Below are 17330 nucleotides of genomic sequence, written 5' to 3'. Positions count from 1 at the left end.
AACAAACATGTAATTGCAAGCAGTCAAGTTGGTTACATTAAGCTGTATTTCCGGTGTTAGTGTGGAACTTTCTAATACACTCAGACAAACTTGATTTTAAAATGGAGCTCATAGAAGACATGATGACACAAAGACGCACAACATGCTCATACACAATAAACTGCATATTACTGCAAAACCATTTTAATATCTTTTTATGTCCATGTGAATCACAGGGAAAGGTTCTGGTGCTCCAGAGTCGGGTGCGGAAGAGTAGGTTGGAAGCACATCATTCCATGAGTGCATAGCAGGGCTTGTTCTGTGTGGTGAGGTTGTGAGGCATGACTTTCATAGTGTAATAGCTGTCTGGATGCCGAGCAACTTCTTTGTTGCCAACACAAGCAAATGACAAGGCTGCTTATCCCAAAGAACAAATTAAAGTAAAACCGCACGTTCCTTCTCCAAAAGAAGGTGAAGCATTTACATGCCAGGTACCTATGTTTGTCTTTAGTCCACTATGGTCTGTGTCTCATTAAACTATTCTGGATGCTGATTTTTTTTTTCTCCAGCTAACGAATTATGGCATAGGTCAAATGCACTCCAATTAAATTACAGTATGTAGCAAATATTAGCCCTGAGTTTCCGGCTGACACACCATATAGTTTAATCTCTATCGTAAATGGCATTAGCTAGATGAAATTGGAAGGATTATTTGTCTGAGCCACGTGGCTGGAAAAAGTGTTTCCTGGTGTAATGACAAACAGCTGGAAAGGTTACACACAGACTGGGAAATCAGGAGCAGCAGTGCAGCCGTCCAATGTAAAATAAATGGGAATTAAAGTAGGCAATGTGAATATCATGCATTGGTGGAGAACGGGTGAATGATAAACATAATAGTTTGCCATCCCAAACACCGCTCACAGATAAGAATACTTTCAGATTTCGCATTTTGGATGAGATTTTGAAAAAGGTTTCTATGTGATGCAGTTACCATGGAAACCAATGAAATCAGCACGTACATTCCACTGGTGATTACTCTACTTCTATAACTTCTTCTGCAGCTTTTCTGATCGTGTCATGTGCCAGTCATAAATGTATCTTTCAAACTTCTTTGTATTGCTTTATTCGTCATCAAGGATTACCGTACATTAGAGAAAGCATGTAAATGCTTAATACATTATTATTGAAAGAAATGTTTTATTTCTGGCTAACATTTTAACGTAATCAAAACAGTCAGAATGATTGGCAAATCTCAGTTAGAATGTTCACTTTTACACTGGTGCAGTTTCATCGTTTCAAACAAGCAGACTCCTCCATTTCTGCTGTATCAATCCGACATAAAAGAAGTCTTTTAACTAATGGTTTGTAATCATATCCACCTGATACAGAGTATAATATTATATTGTATTATCTTTGAACTGTACGGAATAGCGGAGTGTATTTGCCCACTCAAAGTTTATGCAACGTAAGGAGGCTAACTTGAACAGTATGAGCAGGATCATGCAAAAACTTGGATTGCTGAAAGCAGTCTGTATTATGTCGGCATACGTCCTTTGAGCTAAGGAGTCGAGTCAGGATGCAGCAGATTTAGATGAAAATAATACAATACATGTAGTGATTATGGTGTTTTGTGTACCTTAAATGGGAAATTAAAACAGTCACGGCAGTATGTAATTATAATAACCAATACATAGAGGGAGACATACATTTTCTTACTCAGTATCAATATTAAGCATAAACCACACCTTTAAACCAATAGTTCTAAGATGAGTCAATCATCAATCTAACCTGCTTCTCAAGGATCCGTGACACCTCTCCCAGTGCTCGGTCCAGTGCGGAGATCTTATTGGTGGCCCAGGCTCCACTGTCCTGTGCTTGAAGCTGCTTTTGCAGATCCTTAGTAAGTCTTTGCAATCTAGAATCAAGGAGAATAATATTCAGAATGTTGCAATAACCTCACGGTTTGTAAGAGCTGCTTAGGGGAAGAATTCATGCAGAGCATGTGTAGTGAGTTACTGTCATGTTTAGTTGCTCATTCCTTAAAGGAAAAAGATGAGTTTTCATAGGGCTGAGCAGTTTATCATGAGAGGTCTGTTTCATTAGATAGTAAGAATTTGCTATGTCAACAATCTTTGCTACATAAGTAGAGATGATTCTTTTTCCAATGATATTAGTAGCAAGTAATAAGTCCGTGAACCTCAGTTAGGCTTTTTTTTCCTCCCATTTCTCCCTGCTGGTCTCATCTAAAATATAAGGCTTATTTATGCAGTAATCACTATCAGACATTCAAGCACATTAAACGTGAATATAATACAAAAATAAATACTGTATATGCTTTGAAATGTTATATTGAGGAATTGTGGATGTTTTAATACTGCTTAATCTCTACAGGCAGCATATATAGTTACCATCTTTTCTGCCACAAATAGAATAGGAATTTGATAATAAATCCAAAAGAGAGTATTTTGTCTAACAAGAGAAAAACAGTAGGGACAAAATAAAATCAGTGGGTACTGCTGTAGGATCTGCCTTCTGCTGTGCAACCATTAACTTTCATACATTTAACAAACCCAAAAAGAACTTGCTGCATGTTTAGTTAGATGGGAAGCTATGAACAATTACTTGAGAATTAAGGAATAAGTGTGTTAAAAAGACTGATGATGTTTACTAGCTATCTGGTACATATTAGAGACAGTGTAACACATACTATTTAGGGTATTTTGTCATCCAAACAATGTTGGATGCCTTGCTACAAGTTACATTTAAAGTAATTTTAGGTTCCTCTAAACACATGAAAGGTAGAATGTACTTACTTTGCTTTGTATGAAGAATCAGACACAGGGGTTTTGGCTTCCAATGTGTTCTCATACTCCTTGGCTCTGTAAGAGAATTACAACAATCAGATGCCTGTAATATTTAAGATTCTTTGTGGACTAGTGGAAAAGGTGGGAGCACACTGCATTTGGCTATGGAAATTTCAGGCACCTTTACAGACTGGTAGAATATACATTTTCCAAGAATATATAATCCAAGGTTAAAAGATTACCAGAATCCCCTGCTCCCATGTTTCTGATATTAATCAATGTAACATCACTTGCACGTTTGCAAAATTAGGAGTGAATTCCATCATTTTGACATGAAAATAAATGCGACGCCCCTGTGCAAAAAGTGATAAGACAGTGCCTTTCATTCACTTTAAAAAGAATTTCATTTTCATTCAGATTTTTTTTTTTGCAATGAATGCAATACCTTTCTTTCTCTGGTGCTCTAGTAGCTCCTGCAATGAGCTTACATTAGTTCTCCTGAGCGAAGACTTGCAGAGCTAGCTGATTGGCTGAGAGAGTCGTCCACCAGGCTAGCTCAGCACAGAGAGCTTATAGCTCCCAGTTTACAAACAGTTTGGCTACTTACCCTGGATTGGGCGTACAGCGCTCCCTCCTGCCAGGCACTCTGTGGGGGGGGCAGAGAGGGGGTGAAGAGAGGAAAGAACACCATGGGACAGGGGAGGGTTTGGGAGGAAAGCACCCTATGGGACAGGGTGAACACTACGGGGGAGGAGGGAGAACACTATGGGACAGGGGCGGAAAGAACACTAGGGGTGGAGAGAGAGGAACATTAAGGGAGGGCACTAAGGTACAGGGAAGGGAAAAGGAACACTGGGGTAGGGGGGGGGGGGGGGGGCACTAAAAGATAAGGAAGAGGAACATTGAGGGGAATGGGGGGAGGGGTTCTACTGCACATATTTGCACATCCACTACACACATGTATAATTATTCTTGAAAACATAAAATAAATCTGACTGGCATTTTGTGCATTTACCACTTAATAAAAAAAAAAAGATTAGCAACAAAAAATTTTATTTCTCAAAACGGTAAATGTACAGATTATCGGTAAACTAACGGCTATCTGCCTGAACATTCACAGATTATCGGTATCGGCTCTAAAAAAATCAATATCGGCACTGCTATGGCAGACAGAATGGGCTTATCTGCAGTATTGATTAAGTGATTAAAAACAATGTTAATTTTGCTGAAAAATATCAACCATTTCCATTATCACCTGTCTGCAAACATATAACATTAGAAAGTACTATTATTTTGTTTCTTAACGCCGTGTTGTTGGCCCATACTTCCAGCAATGAGTAGGTGCCAACTAACCTGATCCCCAATCACCATTATATTTAACTGTTGCAATGCGATTGGCTGCTCTTACCATGAACCTGGGAACTAGATATATAAACTGATCTGAGAGTTGGAAGGCTGCCAGACGTCTCATTGAGATTTGCCTTTTTATTTGCATACAATGTTCATTCCTCAGAAAAAGAAAGTTACTATAAAACATTTCTATGCAAATGTACCCGGTGTCCAACTATCAGATGGAACTCATGCTTACGATTTCATTATCTTTCACTGATGCAATGTATTTTGATCATACAGTACATTAGTGGATAATTCCCTAGGGCACAAAAACATTTCCTGTGAAAGGAACAAGTCAGATATACTCATTGCATTGGCGTTTACAGACACTGCGTCCTTTTATTTCTTTGGGAAACTGACAGTACGCAGTCAGTGCAGCCTGAAGAGACGCTCAATAGAATTTTTTTTGAAAAATGGTTTTTAACACTAAGAGAAATAACAATTACAACAACAGGTTAAGGTGACTCAATGTGGTAAAAATGATCACCTTACATTTTGTGTGCATGTGTTATTTTATCACACTTTGCAGCTGCATAGATGATTGAGCAAATTATTAAACACAAATACCTTCCTGTAGACTAGTGACTAGGCTGTCACTTCTAGTCTGCAGTTCCAGTTTTGGAGTTAATCTGAGTGAAGCAATGATTCTGTAAGATACTATCAGAGTCAGTATATTGCATATCTGGCACAATGAAAGACACATAGTCCTGTACACAAACAGTGTCTGCAAACTGAATCCTGGCCAGAGATCAATGGCCACATTCTGTCCCTTCATAACAGCAACATTTACATCAGTGTCAAACAACACACCACATTTCCTTCCAATGCCAGAGGTGTCGCCATTGATTGTCATAATAAAGCTGCAGCATATATCACCACTGCCAAAGTTTAACTGTATAAAGTTTAACTTCTAACAACATGCATTTCTGATGGGGGGGAAATAACTACATCAGAATCATATTTCAATCACTGCACTCCTCTAGTGAGCCGTAAACTAGACAAGAGTGTGTAAACTATTGTGTAATCCAGAGAGCAGGTTAACGTGTTAAAGTAAACCAGTTACTAGGGACACAAAGCTCTGGAGTGAAATGCACCAGTCAGTGAATACTAAATGCAGCGACTGGCAGGCATTAACAAGTGAGTCCTTCCAGCGCGATTTGCTTAGGTGTTATATGATAGCTAATTGTTTCTGTGATCCCTATTGGTGACTCGCAGGAAGTGTAAAACATAGTATCACAAAATTGGAAACAAAGACAGACTTACAACCAGACATAAAAGTGAAGCAAAGCGTCAAGTGTCTCTCTGGCTGCCCTCTTCCTACAGCCTGCAGCTCAGCTCACATAGCTCTATGTGACTCAGTACATACAGAACACAGTCAACTTGTTTTGATCAAAACTAAATACAATTGAGCAATGACAAAAAATATAGCATATCTATAAGGCCAAATGAGAATAAGTTAGGTTTGTGCCCACAGTGCCCCTTTAATGACAGGAAGTATCAAAGAGATGGACATCATCCGATTACTGTTATCATTAGTTACCCAGGAGTGCTGATGTTTTCTTGGTGACATATATTAGTGTAGTGCATATTAATTGTTTATCATTTTATTAATCTGGATGCACATTTTACAAAAACCTCAACAGGCAGATGGAAATTGCAATAAAGTATTTAACAAACAAATTTATTTCAAGCACACATGTCTAATAACTGCAAGCAAAAAAATTAAATAAAACATGCTACAGCTATTAGTTCAACTACACATGAGGAAAATAATGCTTACACCTGCTGGTCCAAGCAAGAACTTGTATGTGCACCTAGATTTACCACCTCTTTTAAAAGACTCCTTTACCGCTTCCTGCACAGGATTCAGAGCTGCTATCGCTCCATTTAGAAAAGCAAGCATGGAACTATCAGCGAGCTGACAATAGACACTTGGTTGGTACTAACAGCTTTGTAGAAGATTATGGGATATGCTCAAAACGCTCACTGAAAAGAAAGAGAAGGCTATGAATGGCTCTATCTTGGGTAAAACTCAAAGTCGCATACAAGTTATTTTTATTTAGTGTTTGGATGCATAATAATAAAACAGTTTTTTCCCCCCTATAACTATTTTATTTCTACAGGCGCTTAATTTAGTCGAATAAGCAGGGATACACACACGCAATGTGTTTTACAGTGCAGGATCCTTTCACGGTCAGTTAAGTAACAGTGATGAGCTTGAGAGGCCTCTGCCATGTATCACCGACCTCAACAGGGGACACTTGCAGGACTATGGATTTGGAAGATGTAAAGTTGTGTGTTGCAAAATATGGCTGTGGCGAGAAGAGGTCTGGGGGGGCGGAGGGCTGCTAGAATATGACCTATTCTGTGTTGGAACGTGTGATTAATGCAAATTCACTGCAATGAACTACCAGGGATAAAGAATAATGTCATAAGTACTTGGACTTGTTGAAGAGAATTTGGAAGATTGCGTAATAACAGAGACAAATGGAGGGGGCCTGGAACAAAAAGAGGGTGGATTAAATAATAGAAGAGAAAGGCTTTAATAAAAAAAAAAAAAAAAAGGCTAGAAATATAGCAAGTGAAAATAGGGCTGGTTCATGTAGGGTTGCAGACGGTGCAATATGACTAGGTCACGATAAGAATATAGTTACTATGCTGTTTGAAAATGTATTTAGTGATGGATAATTCTCCCTTTGTATATCTTTTTTGTTATTTTGTCCTATTAATGTTTATTATAAACAGTTTTTGAAAATTCTTTAAAAAACTAGAATATAGTTTGCAGGGGCGATATGATAAAGAATTGTGAAATGTCTTTATTATATATCTGTATTGTAAGTATGTCGCTTTCAGAGGAACGGTCACTTACTCAATTTAACCCCTTAAGGACCAAACTTCTGGAATAAAAGGGAATCATGACGTGTCACACACGTCATGTGTCCTTAAGGGGTTAAAGGACAGCCTAATAGCAAACTGAAAATGAACTAGTGGATGTGTTACAATTTATTTTCTTTCTTTTTCGTTGAGCAGCAAATGCTAGCAAGATATATAAACTCCTGCAGTGCTGTATACACGGCACATGTGCAGCATGTATACTGCTGTAGTAAATGTCAAGTGTGCATATGCAGCATTCTTGTGTTAGAAAAGCAGTAGACATATGTGTGGACATAAGTGTCTAAGGCATCATGGGATGGCGAAGTCTGTACAATGCTTACGTGCAGTGGAGGTAAGGATTCTCCTCTGCCTTATTCACCCTGGTAAAATGCTTCAATATCAATTACTGGGGTAAATGAAAAAGGAGCAGTTACTACTTTGAAAGTGAAAGTTCCTCTCTAATAAAAAGGACAATTTATTTTAGCATGAGATGTAATCACACTGCAAAACCAGCAAAGAATATAATTTATCCTTAAAGAAGGGTCAGAATTTAGTATTCAGACCAAATGTTATATTGAAAGGTGAACAGTAGGGTTGAAATAAAAGTTGGAAGTTCGAGTTCATAATTAACATGTTAATCAGCGAGAGTTAGAGCAGCAATACATTTATTTTGTCCTCTAACTTCACAGAATAAGCTCTATAGATTCCTGCTGTAGGGGGGTGATAGAGCAAAATACTTGCATACTTGCAGCCCCTTCCTATAACCTCACCAGCAGGCTGACGGCATTGTGCACAGTGCTGTTTGCTCCCATTGCAGCCTTTGAAGTCTGTATGTGCCTGGCTGAGTGTGAGTGGGGTTTGATCGGTAGTTCAGTAACGCTGTTGGCATCATCCCCAATGGGCATACCAGAACACATTGTGTAAATACAAAGACAAAATCAGACACACACAAAAAAAAGCATTTACCACAAAGCTTTTTTTAAATTCAGAATCTATCGAGAATAACTCTATTTGGAGTCTCTGCAAGAGATTTACTTCCAAATCAAAAAACAAGCTTCCAATTAAAGATGGCAAAATATAGTGGGAATATTTTATAAAGATTTACATTTAGAATATCTTACACAACAGTCGAAGCAGTCACAATAAGTCCTCTTGACCCTTGAAAAAGTAACCAAGAACAACCAAAAACCCTTATATACACCTGAGAATGTCCAGGAAATTAGCAGAGACAAACACCAAAACAATGTATGAATGTTCTGTGGACCTGACCAGTTACTTAATAAGAAGTTGATACACAATCCACAGGTCCAAGAGGCCTTGGATAATGCTACAGTAAGGGCACTTTTCTGGATTCCTAAACCCCCCCAAAATAGTGAGAATATTAACCCACTCAAATATAAGGAGAGGAATCTGCATAAACAGCAATACACGCAAGTTCTTCTGTGTAACCCTTTGTTGCTCCCCTTGCTTAATCACCCGGGAGCTACGTGTCCAGGCTAGTAACTGCCCGAAGAGCGCTCTCTCCGGTGCTACCTAAGCCGAGATATCCACTGGAGAGAGATGTGAGCTCTGCCCCACCCTCTGGAGCTATGGGTCGGCCTCACAGCCTGGAAGTCTGTGCCGACCAATGGGAAAGGGAGCTACCGTTCAAACTGTTTTGTGCCCTTTCTCCCGATTGGCCGGCGCGAGTTAGAGGGCTTACCATGTACCTCTTTCCCTCTCTGAGCGCTGATTGGTTGCTGTGTGTTCGCGCCATTTCTCCCGATTGGCCGGCAGAGTTAAAGGGCTTACCCGATAACCCCTCCCCGAGCGCCCTTTCTCCTGACTGGACCCAGCTTGGTTCAGGCACGAAAGTTAAATCCACCAGTCTAAACCAAGTGATGCTGTGGAACTATTTTCGGGGATGTATAGAGCCTCCAAACCAGACTTTACACAACGATTGCTCGGGGTCTGTACATCTGATCGCTCCACTATTTGCAGAGGCCATAGCTGGGTCCAGGAGCTGTTCATTAATGTACGACATGTGGGGAATGTACGACATTATTGTATTTTGTGTTTTTTTGTGTATTCGGCTCCCTGTGTCTGGGAAATACCATTATCCACAGCAAAGACTGGGCAGGCTTATGTTTTGTGTTGCTTTGGATGAAGACCCCCTGTGGGGGTCTGTGCATAAATACAACAAATATTTTCCTGTTGAACCCTTCATCAAGTCTTGGCTGATGTTTGAGTAACCAAGAGCTCTAATGACTCATTCACTTAGGAGTTGGGAGAATTACAAAGGATATACTCAGTTGGAGTATAAGGGATCCGTTACAAGGTATATCATGCTTTTTGCTTATACTGTTTGAGGACAAGAGGAACCCCTTGCTATACCTTAACGTGAAAGGGCAAAACCCCCCTTTTGTATTTATTCTATACTGCATTTTTGGTGGTTTAATATATTTTAACATTTTCAATTTACTTTCATTACATTCGCCTAAAGATGATTTGTAGAAGGAACACATTTCCATAATTAGGATGGCATAAAAAACTACATTTTTAATATAACTATGTATGTGTGTATACATACATATACACACACACACACACACACACACACGTACAAACGTACACACCACAAAATAATAAATTACATACGAAACAGATGCAGTTTTTGCTTTATTTTCTGACTGTTACTTTAAACAAATTGCATCAACAAAAATCCCTGTGAAACTCATAGCCACCACAATTTATTTTAATTAAATACATTACTACCACTATTCACACCTCTTCAATCACTGCAGGAGCTGACAAAGGTTAAAAAATAAGCTGAACCTGGCAACATCAGTGTCCCTGACAGAATGATGCCATGTGTGTTACTTGCGAACCGGTGTCGGTCCGCGGCAGTGACAAACTGCAGCCCTGACCACACTCATTCCACTCCAAGATATTTCTAGTTTGTGCTTTGTTGTGACAGGACACTAAATTGATTAAACTAGGCCCAGAGATCTGACACCAGCGGCGGACGCCTTCTATTTGTTGATTACTATTGATTTTCTTTGATACTTAATTTAAAAATCAATAGCTGCGAAGAAGAATCGGCCTGGTTTACCCAGTCTGAAGCAGGCTATTGTGAACTGGACACAAGCCACGGATTTACGCGGCAGTGCCTTCCAATTATGGAAAAGCTCTTAACAGGTGAACGCTTCAGCCTGAAAATCGATACTACGTTTTTTTGCTCAATCAAAGAAAGTGGTCATAAATTAGGCTCATCACTGGGATTTAAACGAAAGGCAAATAATTTTTACATTATTTTATCCTTTACAGGCTACGCCCTCTGAAACATACCAGTCTAAACATGTCCCCAGATAAAGCCCTCCAACTCTGTCTCAATGACATGGAAGACAATCAGAGAGAAACACGGTTCCGCTTCACACTATTTTGCTAATATTGCAAAATAATATGCATAAAAGCCATTGTTAAGGCAAACTTTCTCATCATAATATCTGTTCCGTGCACAAGAAACCACTTTACACACCTAACACCTTATATAAACATAGAATGTGACGTCAGATAAGAACCACTCGGCCCATCTAGTCTGCCCAATTTTCTAAATACTTTCATTAGTCCCTGGTCTTATCTTATAGTTAGGATAGCCTTATGTCTATCCCACGCATGCTTAAACTCCTTTTACTGTGTTAACCTCTACCACTTGAGCTGGAAGGCTATTCCATGCATCCACTACCCTCTCAGTAAAGTAATACTTCCTGATATTATTTTAAAACCTTTGCCCCTCTAATTTAAGACTATGTCCTCTTGTTGTAGTAGTTTTTGATAAGCACTATGAATATAGAAATGGTCCTGAGAGGTTGAGAAAATTACACTTTGAAAATGTTTGTTCTCATATAAATATATTCTTTATTTTTCTACTCACTATTGTTTAATCTTCACAAATTTCCTATGTACTGTGTTGTTGTTTTTTAAGCACCATTACGTGTTAAGTAACAGCAATGGATAATCCACATATTGATTATAACTATATATTTATCAGATGAGCATTGTTTTAGGGGAGGCTGGAACGAACATCTGAGATTGCATGACCACGAGAGGGAACTAGCCTCTCATAGGTTCAGTGGGTAGCATCTCATAGAGCAAGTTTTGAATATTTGTTCTTTCTTATTAAATCAACATTTTGAGCATCATTTACAAAAACATCACCAAGTAATAAACAATTTAATAGGTAATAAAATGGCACAAGATTGTAAACATTTGCATCTGTTAAACAATACAGTTATTTGAAAATAAACTTGTTCAAATTTAGATAAGTTACACAGGATCACTGATCACATACTTTATCTCCATGGGCATATTGGCAAGCAGAAATTCACCAACCAAGATATCTTGCAGGACAAGAGTACTATAGGCAAAATAACAAACTGGGAAAGACAGTGAGGGATAAGAGATATATTAGGCACGAAAACAACTTTAGCTTTATGAAGCAGTTTAGGTATATAGAATAGAGCATGCACCTGGAGTCTCACTGCTCAATTCTCTGCCATTTAGGAGTTAAATCACGTTTGTTTCCGTTTATGCAGAAACACCTCCCCTGGCCACACCTCTCCTGACTGAAACAACATGCATTGAAAAGAATGGTTTCTTACTTACATACTTTAGGTGTATGTATGTACCGCTCTGTTAAACTGAATTTTAATCACACCAATAAGTCTCCTGTAGACTCAAGCAAGCTATTGACAGAGCATGAATTAAGAAATTCAAAATTAAGCACACTGTTGAAAAAAGGAAGTTTAAAGATTGATTTTTCTATAAAGGAAGTATTTAGGAAGGCTGTGCAAGTCACATGCAGGGAGGTGTGGCTAGGGCTGCCATATGGCAGAGGATTGAGCTGTGCGACTGCAGCAACATGATCTATACACAACAACTGCTTCATTAAGCTAAATATGTTCTGGTGACTATGGTATCCATTTAAAGATTGTAATTATAGGCAAATGAGAATTAAAATTGTCTGATAATTCCCTGTCCCTGAGGCTGCCAGTTTTGGTACATACCTGCTATTTAATCGCGCCTTCAGCTTTTTAGCTTTTTTCTTATTCTTTTGCTTGTCTTCACCATCCATTACAAGCTCCACTGGGGCAACTGTTTCAACCAGTATATCCACTATATATTTTTTTAATGAAAGATGTTCCTGAAAAATAAAAAGTGTATGATTAAATATTGGATTTTAATTACAGCAACACAAATATTAGTAATAATGTCATGAAATATTTTCTACAAGTGCTTTGAAATAACACACTAAACTAGAACCACAGTGGAGTTGCAAGATAGTTTATAAATGCAGTTTACATACGAGATTGTGCTAAAGTCTGTCAATGTCAGAAAAGACATTTGCAGAATTGCCCTTGGTGAACTTCTGTCCCATTAGATCGGTGCAATTGTAGGGCCTATGGGTGGGACAGTGGATAACGAATGGTAATGTAACTTTATGGGTGAGAGCTATAGGAGGGTGTATGAAGATTTTACATAAGCATTTCAACGTGAACGTGTACATAATTGTTATGCAGTTTGAGTAACGGAGTGATCAGAGACAAAGGAGATATCATTTATTGTGATTTTGCTAGTACGGAGTTATGGTGGGAATTGGAATCTCAAGTAGGACTCTATGGCGACATTAAAGAGAGGTAGCAGAGAGAATATATAAATTCATAGATCATTTGGTATACTTAGTCAATTCTATGTGATTAAACCGAAAAACAAACCAGATGTACATTAGGCTTTAATTTGAGCATATAATTATCTCTGCTTAATGTGTTGGACATCAATCTGCTACTATCACAGGATCTTTGCGGAGCAATCGATCCAATATTTAGGTGGCTGCTCTATCAGGATATCCCTCACTGAACCCGGCTGTGGGCGTCTCTCCTCCCTTTCTCAGACTTCTCAACTTTCACAGTAGGTAGGGGTTGGATTCATCTCAAAATTCAGACTAAAACTCGTTAAAAGTTGACAAAGGAAATATCAGGAATTGATGTGCCATTTATAAAAGGTGGAGATCAAAGCATAGGATTAGCTCTGTGTCCGAAATCAGTGTGAAGTGAGAGCACCATATTATGTGACATAGCCCTTGTGTTAATATCGCTGTTTAATTGTTGAGAAGGCACGAGAAATTAAACTACATAAAATATTCCCATTATTAATAGAGAATATAAGGAGGAATTCTAGATAAAAACGAGTACTCCTTACAAAGACAGGAAGGATGGAAAGCTGAGCCAGCCAAAGCTGGAAATAGGTGTGTCCTCTTCTGCCCTTGCATGTCTACTCTGCTTAGAAGTTGGTCGAGCAACTTTGGAAGTCTGAACAACGGTACACAGTGAAAAGTTGTTTTAATCCCACATGAACCATATATTGCAAACTGTGATTATTAAAATGTTCCCCTTAAAGGGACACTCCACTGCCCAAATACAAAATAAATAACAATAACTGTTTAGTTGATATACCCTAAAAGAAAACTTGCTTGCATTTAATTATGTATTTTTTATTGGGGATATATCTAAAAACAGCTTGCAAAAACGGCAGTTCTCTGGTCTGCTGCGTTTGCAAGCCCTCCCTGTCTAACCCCGCCCAGACTTTCTGTGGCTGTCCAATCACAGACTTCCCAATACAGCTCAATGAGAAGTCTTTGTAAGTCAGGTGCTCTGGGCAATGGCTGCCTTTTGAGGTCAGCTGCATTGAAAGCCAAGGGGGTGTAACCAGATTCATTTATTAAAGTGTCAATTTCTATTGAAAACTGCACTTTTTGCCAAATGGAAAAAAGGGTACACACTCTTAACACATAAAGCTTTTCAGCTAAAGTTGTTTAGGTGTCTGGAGTGTCCCTTTAAAGGGATGCCCTTAGCTATAAGTATTACAAGCTTGTGGTAGTGGTCACGGAGCAAGGATTGTCAGGTTGCAAACCTTTTGGTATTTGTCAAACTGTTCAGTTTGACAAAAATCTGAGTTCTACCAGAACCCAAAGCTCCTTCCCATGTGAACATGTTATAGTTTCACTTTCAAAATATCTATCCAAATTTGGAAAGCAGTGGTAGGCTGCAGTTGATGGGTTTAGCCTCCTTCAGAACCTGCACATTTTATCACTGCTATCCAACAGTGGATAAATAATGTGGAAGCGATCCACATTCCAAAGCCTATTTTCACATTATCTGTGTGGCAGCAATGGGGATGGCTGTCATTGCTGAGAAGAGCAATGGCTTCAGTGAAACTGCTCAAAAACAATACACAGACTTAGAGCATCATAACTGTAGCTGTTACCTACTTAGAGCGCCCCTTTAAAGGTGGAGTCAGATGTGGATCTACACCGATCACGGTCTCTAAAGAAATATCTATCTCAATGTGCCTCACCATTATCTATCTCACCGTGCTTCATGCACAGTAAGCTTGACTGCCATTTTTGAGTCTGGATTGTTTTTATGTGCTGAAAGGTATAATCTGTAAAAGATTTAAAAAAAAAATAATAATGAGAGAATACTCTAGATGGCACTAAGTGAGACATTAAAAGAACATGTTATAAAACCCTGTGTTAGTACAACAGAGTGAGCAGAGTTCCAGAGACCAAAACAATATAGTAACAGAATGGAACACACTCTGCCCATTGCCAAAGATCATGCTCTACATAAAAAATAAAAAAACGGAGGGTGGAGCCTGACCAGCGAGCGGGCAAGAGGTGTCTCGCATTAACTCCCGCTGCATGAACGACTTACCCGGTGTATGCTCAGGCTGAAGTGCTGGCAACCTTGATAAACAGAACTCTGCAAGCTGGGAAATCCTGCATGTACCCGAAGCTTTGAGTGCCTGGGAACCGCGGCAAAACGTTGCGCAAGATGGCGGACCTACCAGGCTTACTTACACGCGGCCTGAAACTGATACAGCCTGACACAGCAGGCCCGGAATTAAAGTAATGGACACTCTAGAAGATATCTTTAACAGAATCTGGGCTAAGCTGTTGGACCAAGCAAGGCAAGCAAAGGCTACACAAATACCACCTACAAGACAGCAACACAAGGAAGGAAGCCTGGGAAAATTCTCAAGGGTGCAAACTTGTCCCAAGCTACTCTAACACTCTGCCCACCTGGGGTGAGAGCAAAGCGGGTTTCGACCCGCAAGTGCCAGCCACACTCCTGGCGGGCTAACAGGCGCATTCAACGATATACACTGACACGCAGTGCCCACCGCAACATCCCTAACGGGAAGACCCTGGACCACAGATGATTCCAGACTCGTGGCAGTAAAGTACCTGCTCTCCCACAACCCCAGGGCTGGAGGTGCAGCCCGCCTTCCCAACGCTTCGCTGCTCCTCAAAACGGATCGAGCCCACACCTAACATGCGACCCCCTAGGGGAATCGGATGACTGTGTGGCAAAATTACTCGCAGGGCAAGCTTGGCTACCCAGACTACTTCCACCACAAATCACACCGAAATATATTACCAAGCTCTGCAATTCGTCCTTCCTTTAAGAATCATTGTCCTTACATGAAAACGTAAACAGTCGTATACACAAAACACTTTTGCACAACAGATGTTGTTGGTGCATAATCATACAAACTTTGTTAACTCCGATCCCAAAATGTTACACCTGAGAAAGCGTTCTCATTGTCTCCAAGTAATATAATGATTAAATAACTAAAACAAGGTCATGACATAATAGTGTTTGCTACAACATATAATAAAATGATACACATATTTACAGCATGATAGCATTCACAGTGATACAATAATATGAATGCTGTAGAATATACAGAATGGCAGACTACTTTTCATCCCATTGTACAGCGCTACGGAACTTGCTGCCGCTATATAAATAAAGTAATAATAATTTAAGGCCTCACTTGCAAAGTGGTTCAATTTAAAAAGTTACACTCTGAATGTAACTGATCCTAAATTAAGTAGGGAGTGCAGCAAGATGTGTGATGTGCTAATTGCATGTTTCCAGTGTTCTTATACATGATACCACATTCACCCGTGGTGCAAAAGGCTTCCATTTAAAGCAGGATATTAACATCTGCCAGACTAAATTGGGAAATCTGATGCCATGCAGGTCAGGAGACCTTATGTCCCCTAAAAGTCTGTCGAGCAGGCTGCACCAGATCTCACCAAGGAATGACCTGTGCAGCCAACAAGAGAAGGATTGTTATACAACATATCGAAAGCAAACATATTGCACAGGACTGGATATTTCATTGTCTGCGGCTGAGCACATAAAACCGGCTGGATACAGATTGACAATCTGTCCTGTAAGACTCGCAAACGGCTTGTCCCATCTCAGGTCACGGACTGTGCATATTGCCTCAGGTCACAGAAAGAGGAGACAACTAGACTTGGTTGTAGAAAGCTTTAAAAGCAAGTGAAATACACATTTACCACTGGAGATATGTATGTATTTTTTTTTAAGATTATTATTTGCAGGTTCAGTACATCTCAGAGGATAAGAATTACATTACTGCTATTACAGTAACTGAAGGGGAAAAAAAGGCATAAACAGATTTAAATTGGAACATTTTAATGTCAGTACTCCGTGAGATAATTTTTTTCTGCAAGACTTAAAGATACAGGGAAACCGTTTTATCGCTGGAATCATTTAAGAAAATCATCATTTATTCACTTCGTACCGAAAGACATTAGTTTGTCCGAATTTTCAACAGAAAGTTTGCCATTTAAAATCCGCTCTGCTATTCACAAAAGGCAAGTTTGTGTATTTCAGCCGGAATTGTACTTCGCCTGCCACCAGACAGTTTTCTAATTCGACTTTTTAGAAATAGCCAAATTTCTTACAAATTTCCTTCATTTGTTTGGTTCAATCCCACTGTAGAGATTAGTGGAATTGCATCCATAAGTTCCCTCGCCCTTAGTTGTTGGCTTAAGCAATTTCGTGTTTAGTAAAATACAAAACAAAAAAAATCAAACATGTTTTGCTCCACTGCTGAATTTTAGCATGAGTGTCATAAAGAATCCACCTTTTATTTTGTGGCTTACTACATCAAAAGGTTCAGAGAACATGCTACATGAAAAACATGTATACAGGCATTGCGACTGTACATGAACATGTTTCCTGAGTCACATAAAAAAAAGTTCAATGTTTTTTTCCTTCTCTAACACAGGGCCAATACGTATGGTATTGCTCTCGCCACTCTGGAAGTAACGGACATGAATCCGTTTTATTTGAAATCTTACATCCATTAAAAGAGTAACTTGCCATTTCTTTTAAATTAGAGAAAGCCAGCCACCCTGAGATC

General features: G+C 39.2%; 1 protein-coding gene across 3 annotated transcripts in view; it reads right to left on the bottom strand.

The window, feature by feature from the left end:
• Positions 1–17330, bottom strand: part of SCAPER (S-phase cyclin A associated protein in the ER) — a 292144-nt gene that overhangs the window by 95459 nt on the left and 179355 nt on the right. For all 3 annotated transcript variants that reach the window (XM_063449439.1, XM_063449440.1, XM_063449441.1), the window contains exons 20-22: positions 12095–12231; positions 2793–2858; positions 1768–1894 (exon numbers count right to left, since the gene is read on the bottom strand). In XM_063449439.1, the coding sequence (XP_063305509.1) occupies positions 1768–1894; positions 2793–2858; positions 12095–12231 (330 nt within the window). The remainder of the gene's footprint in view (positions 1–1767; positions 1895–2792; positions 2859–12094; positions 12232–17330) is intronic.

This window comes from Pelobates fuscus, chromosome 3 (assembly GCF_036172605.1).
Source record: "Pelobates fuscus isolate aPelFus1 chromosome 3, aPelFus1.pri, whole genome shotgun sequence".
Taxonomy (NCBI): domain Eukaryota; kingdom Metazoa; phylum Chordata; class Amphibia; order Anura; family Pelobatidae; genus Pelobates; species Pelobates fuscus.
The sequence above is the reverse complement of the archived record's forward strand: the minus strand, read 5'-3'. Positions and strand labels throughout refer to the sequence as shown.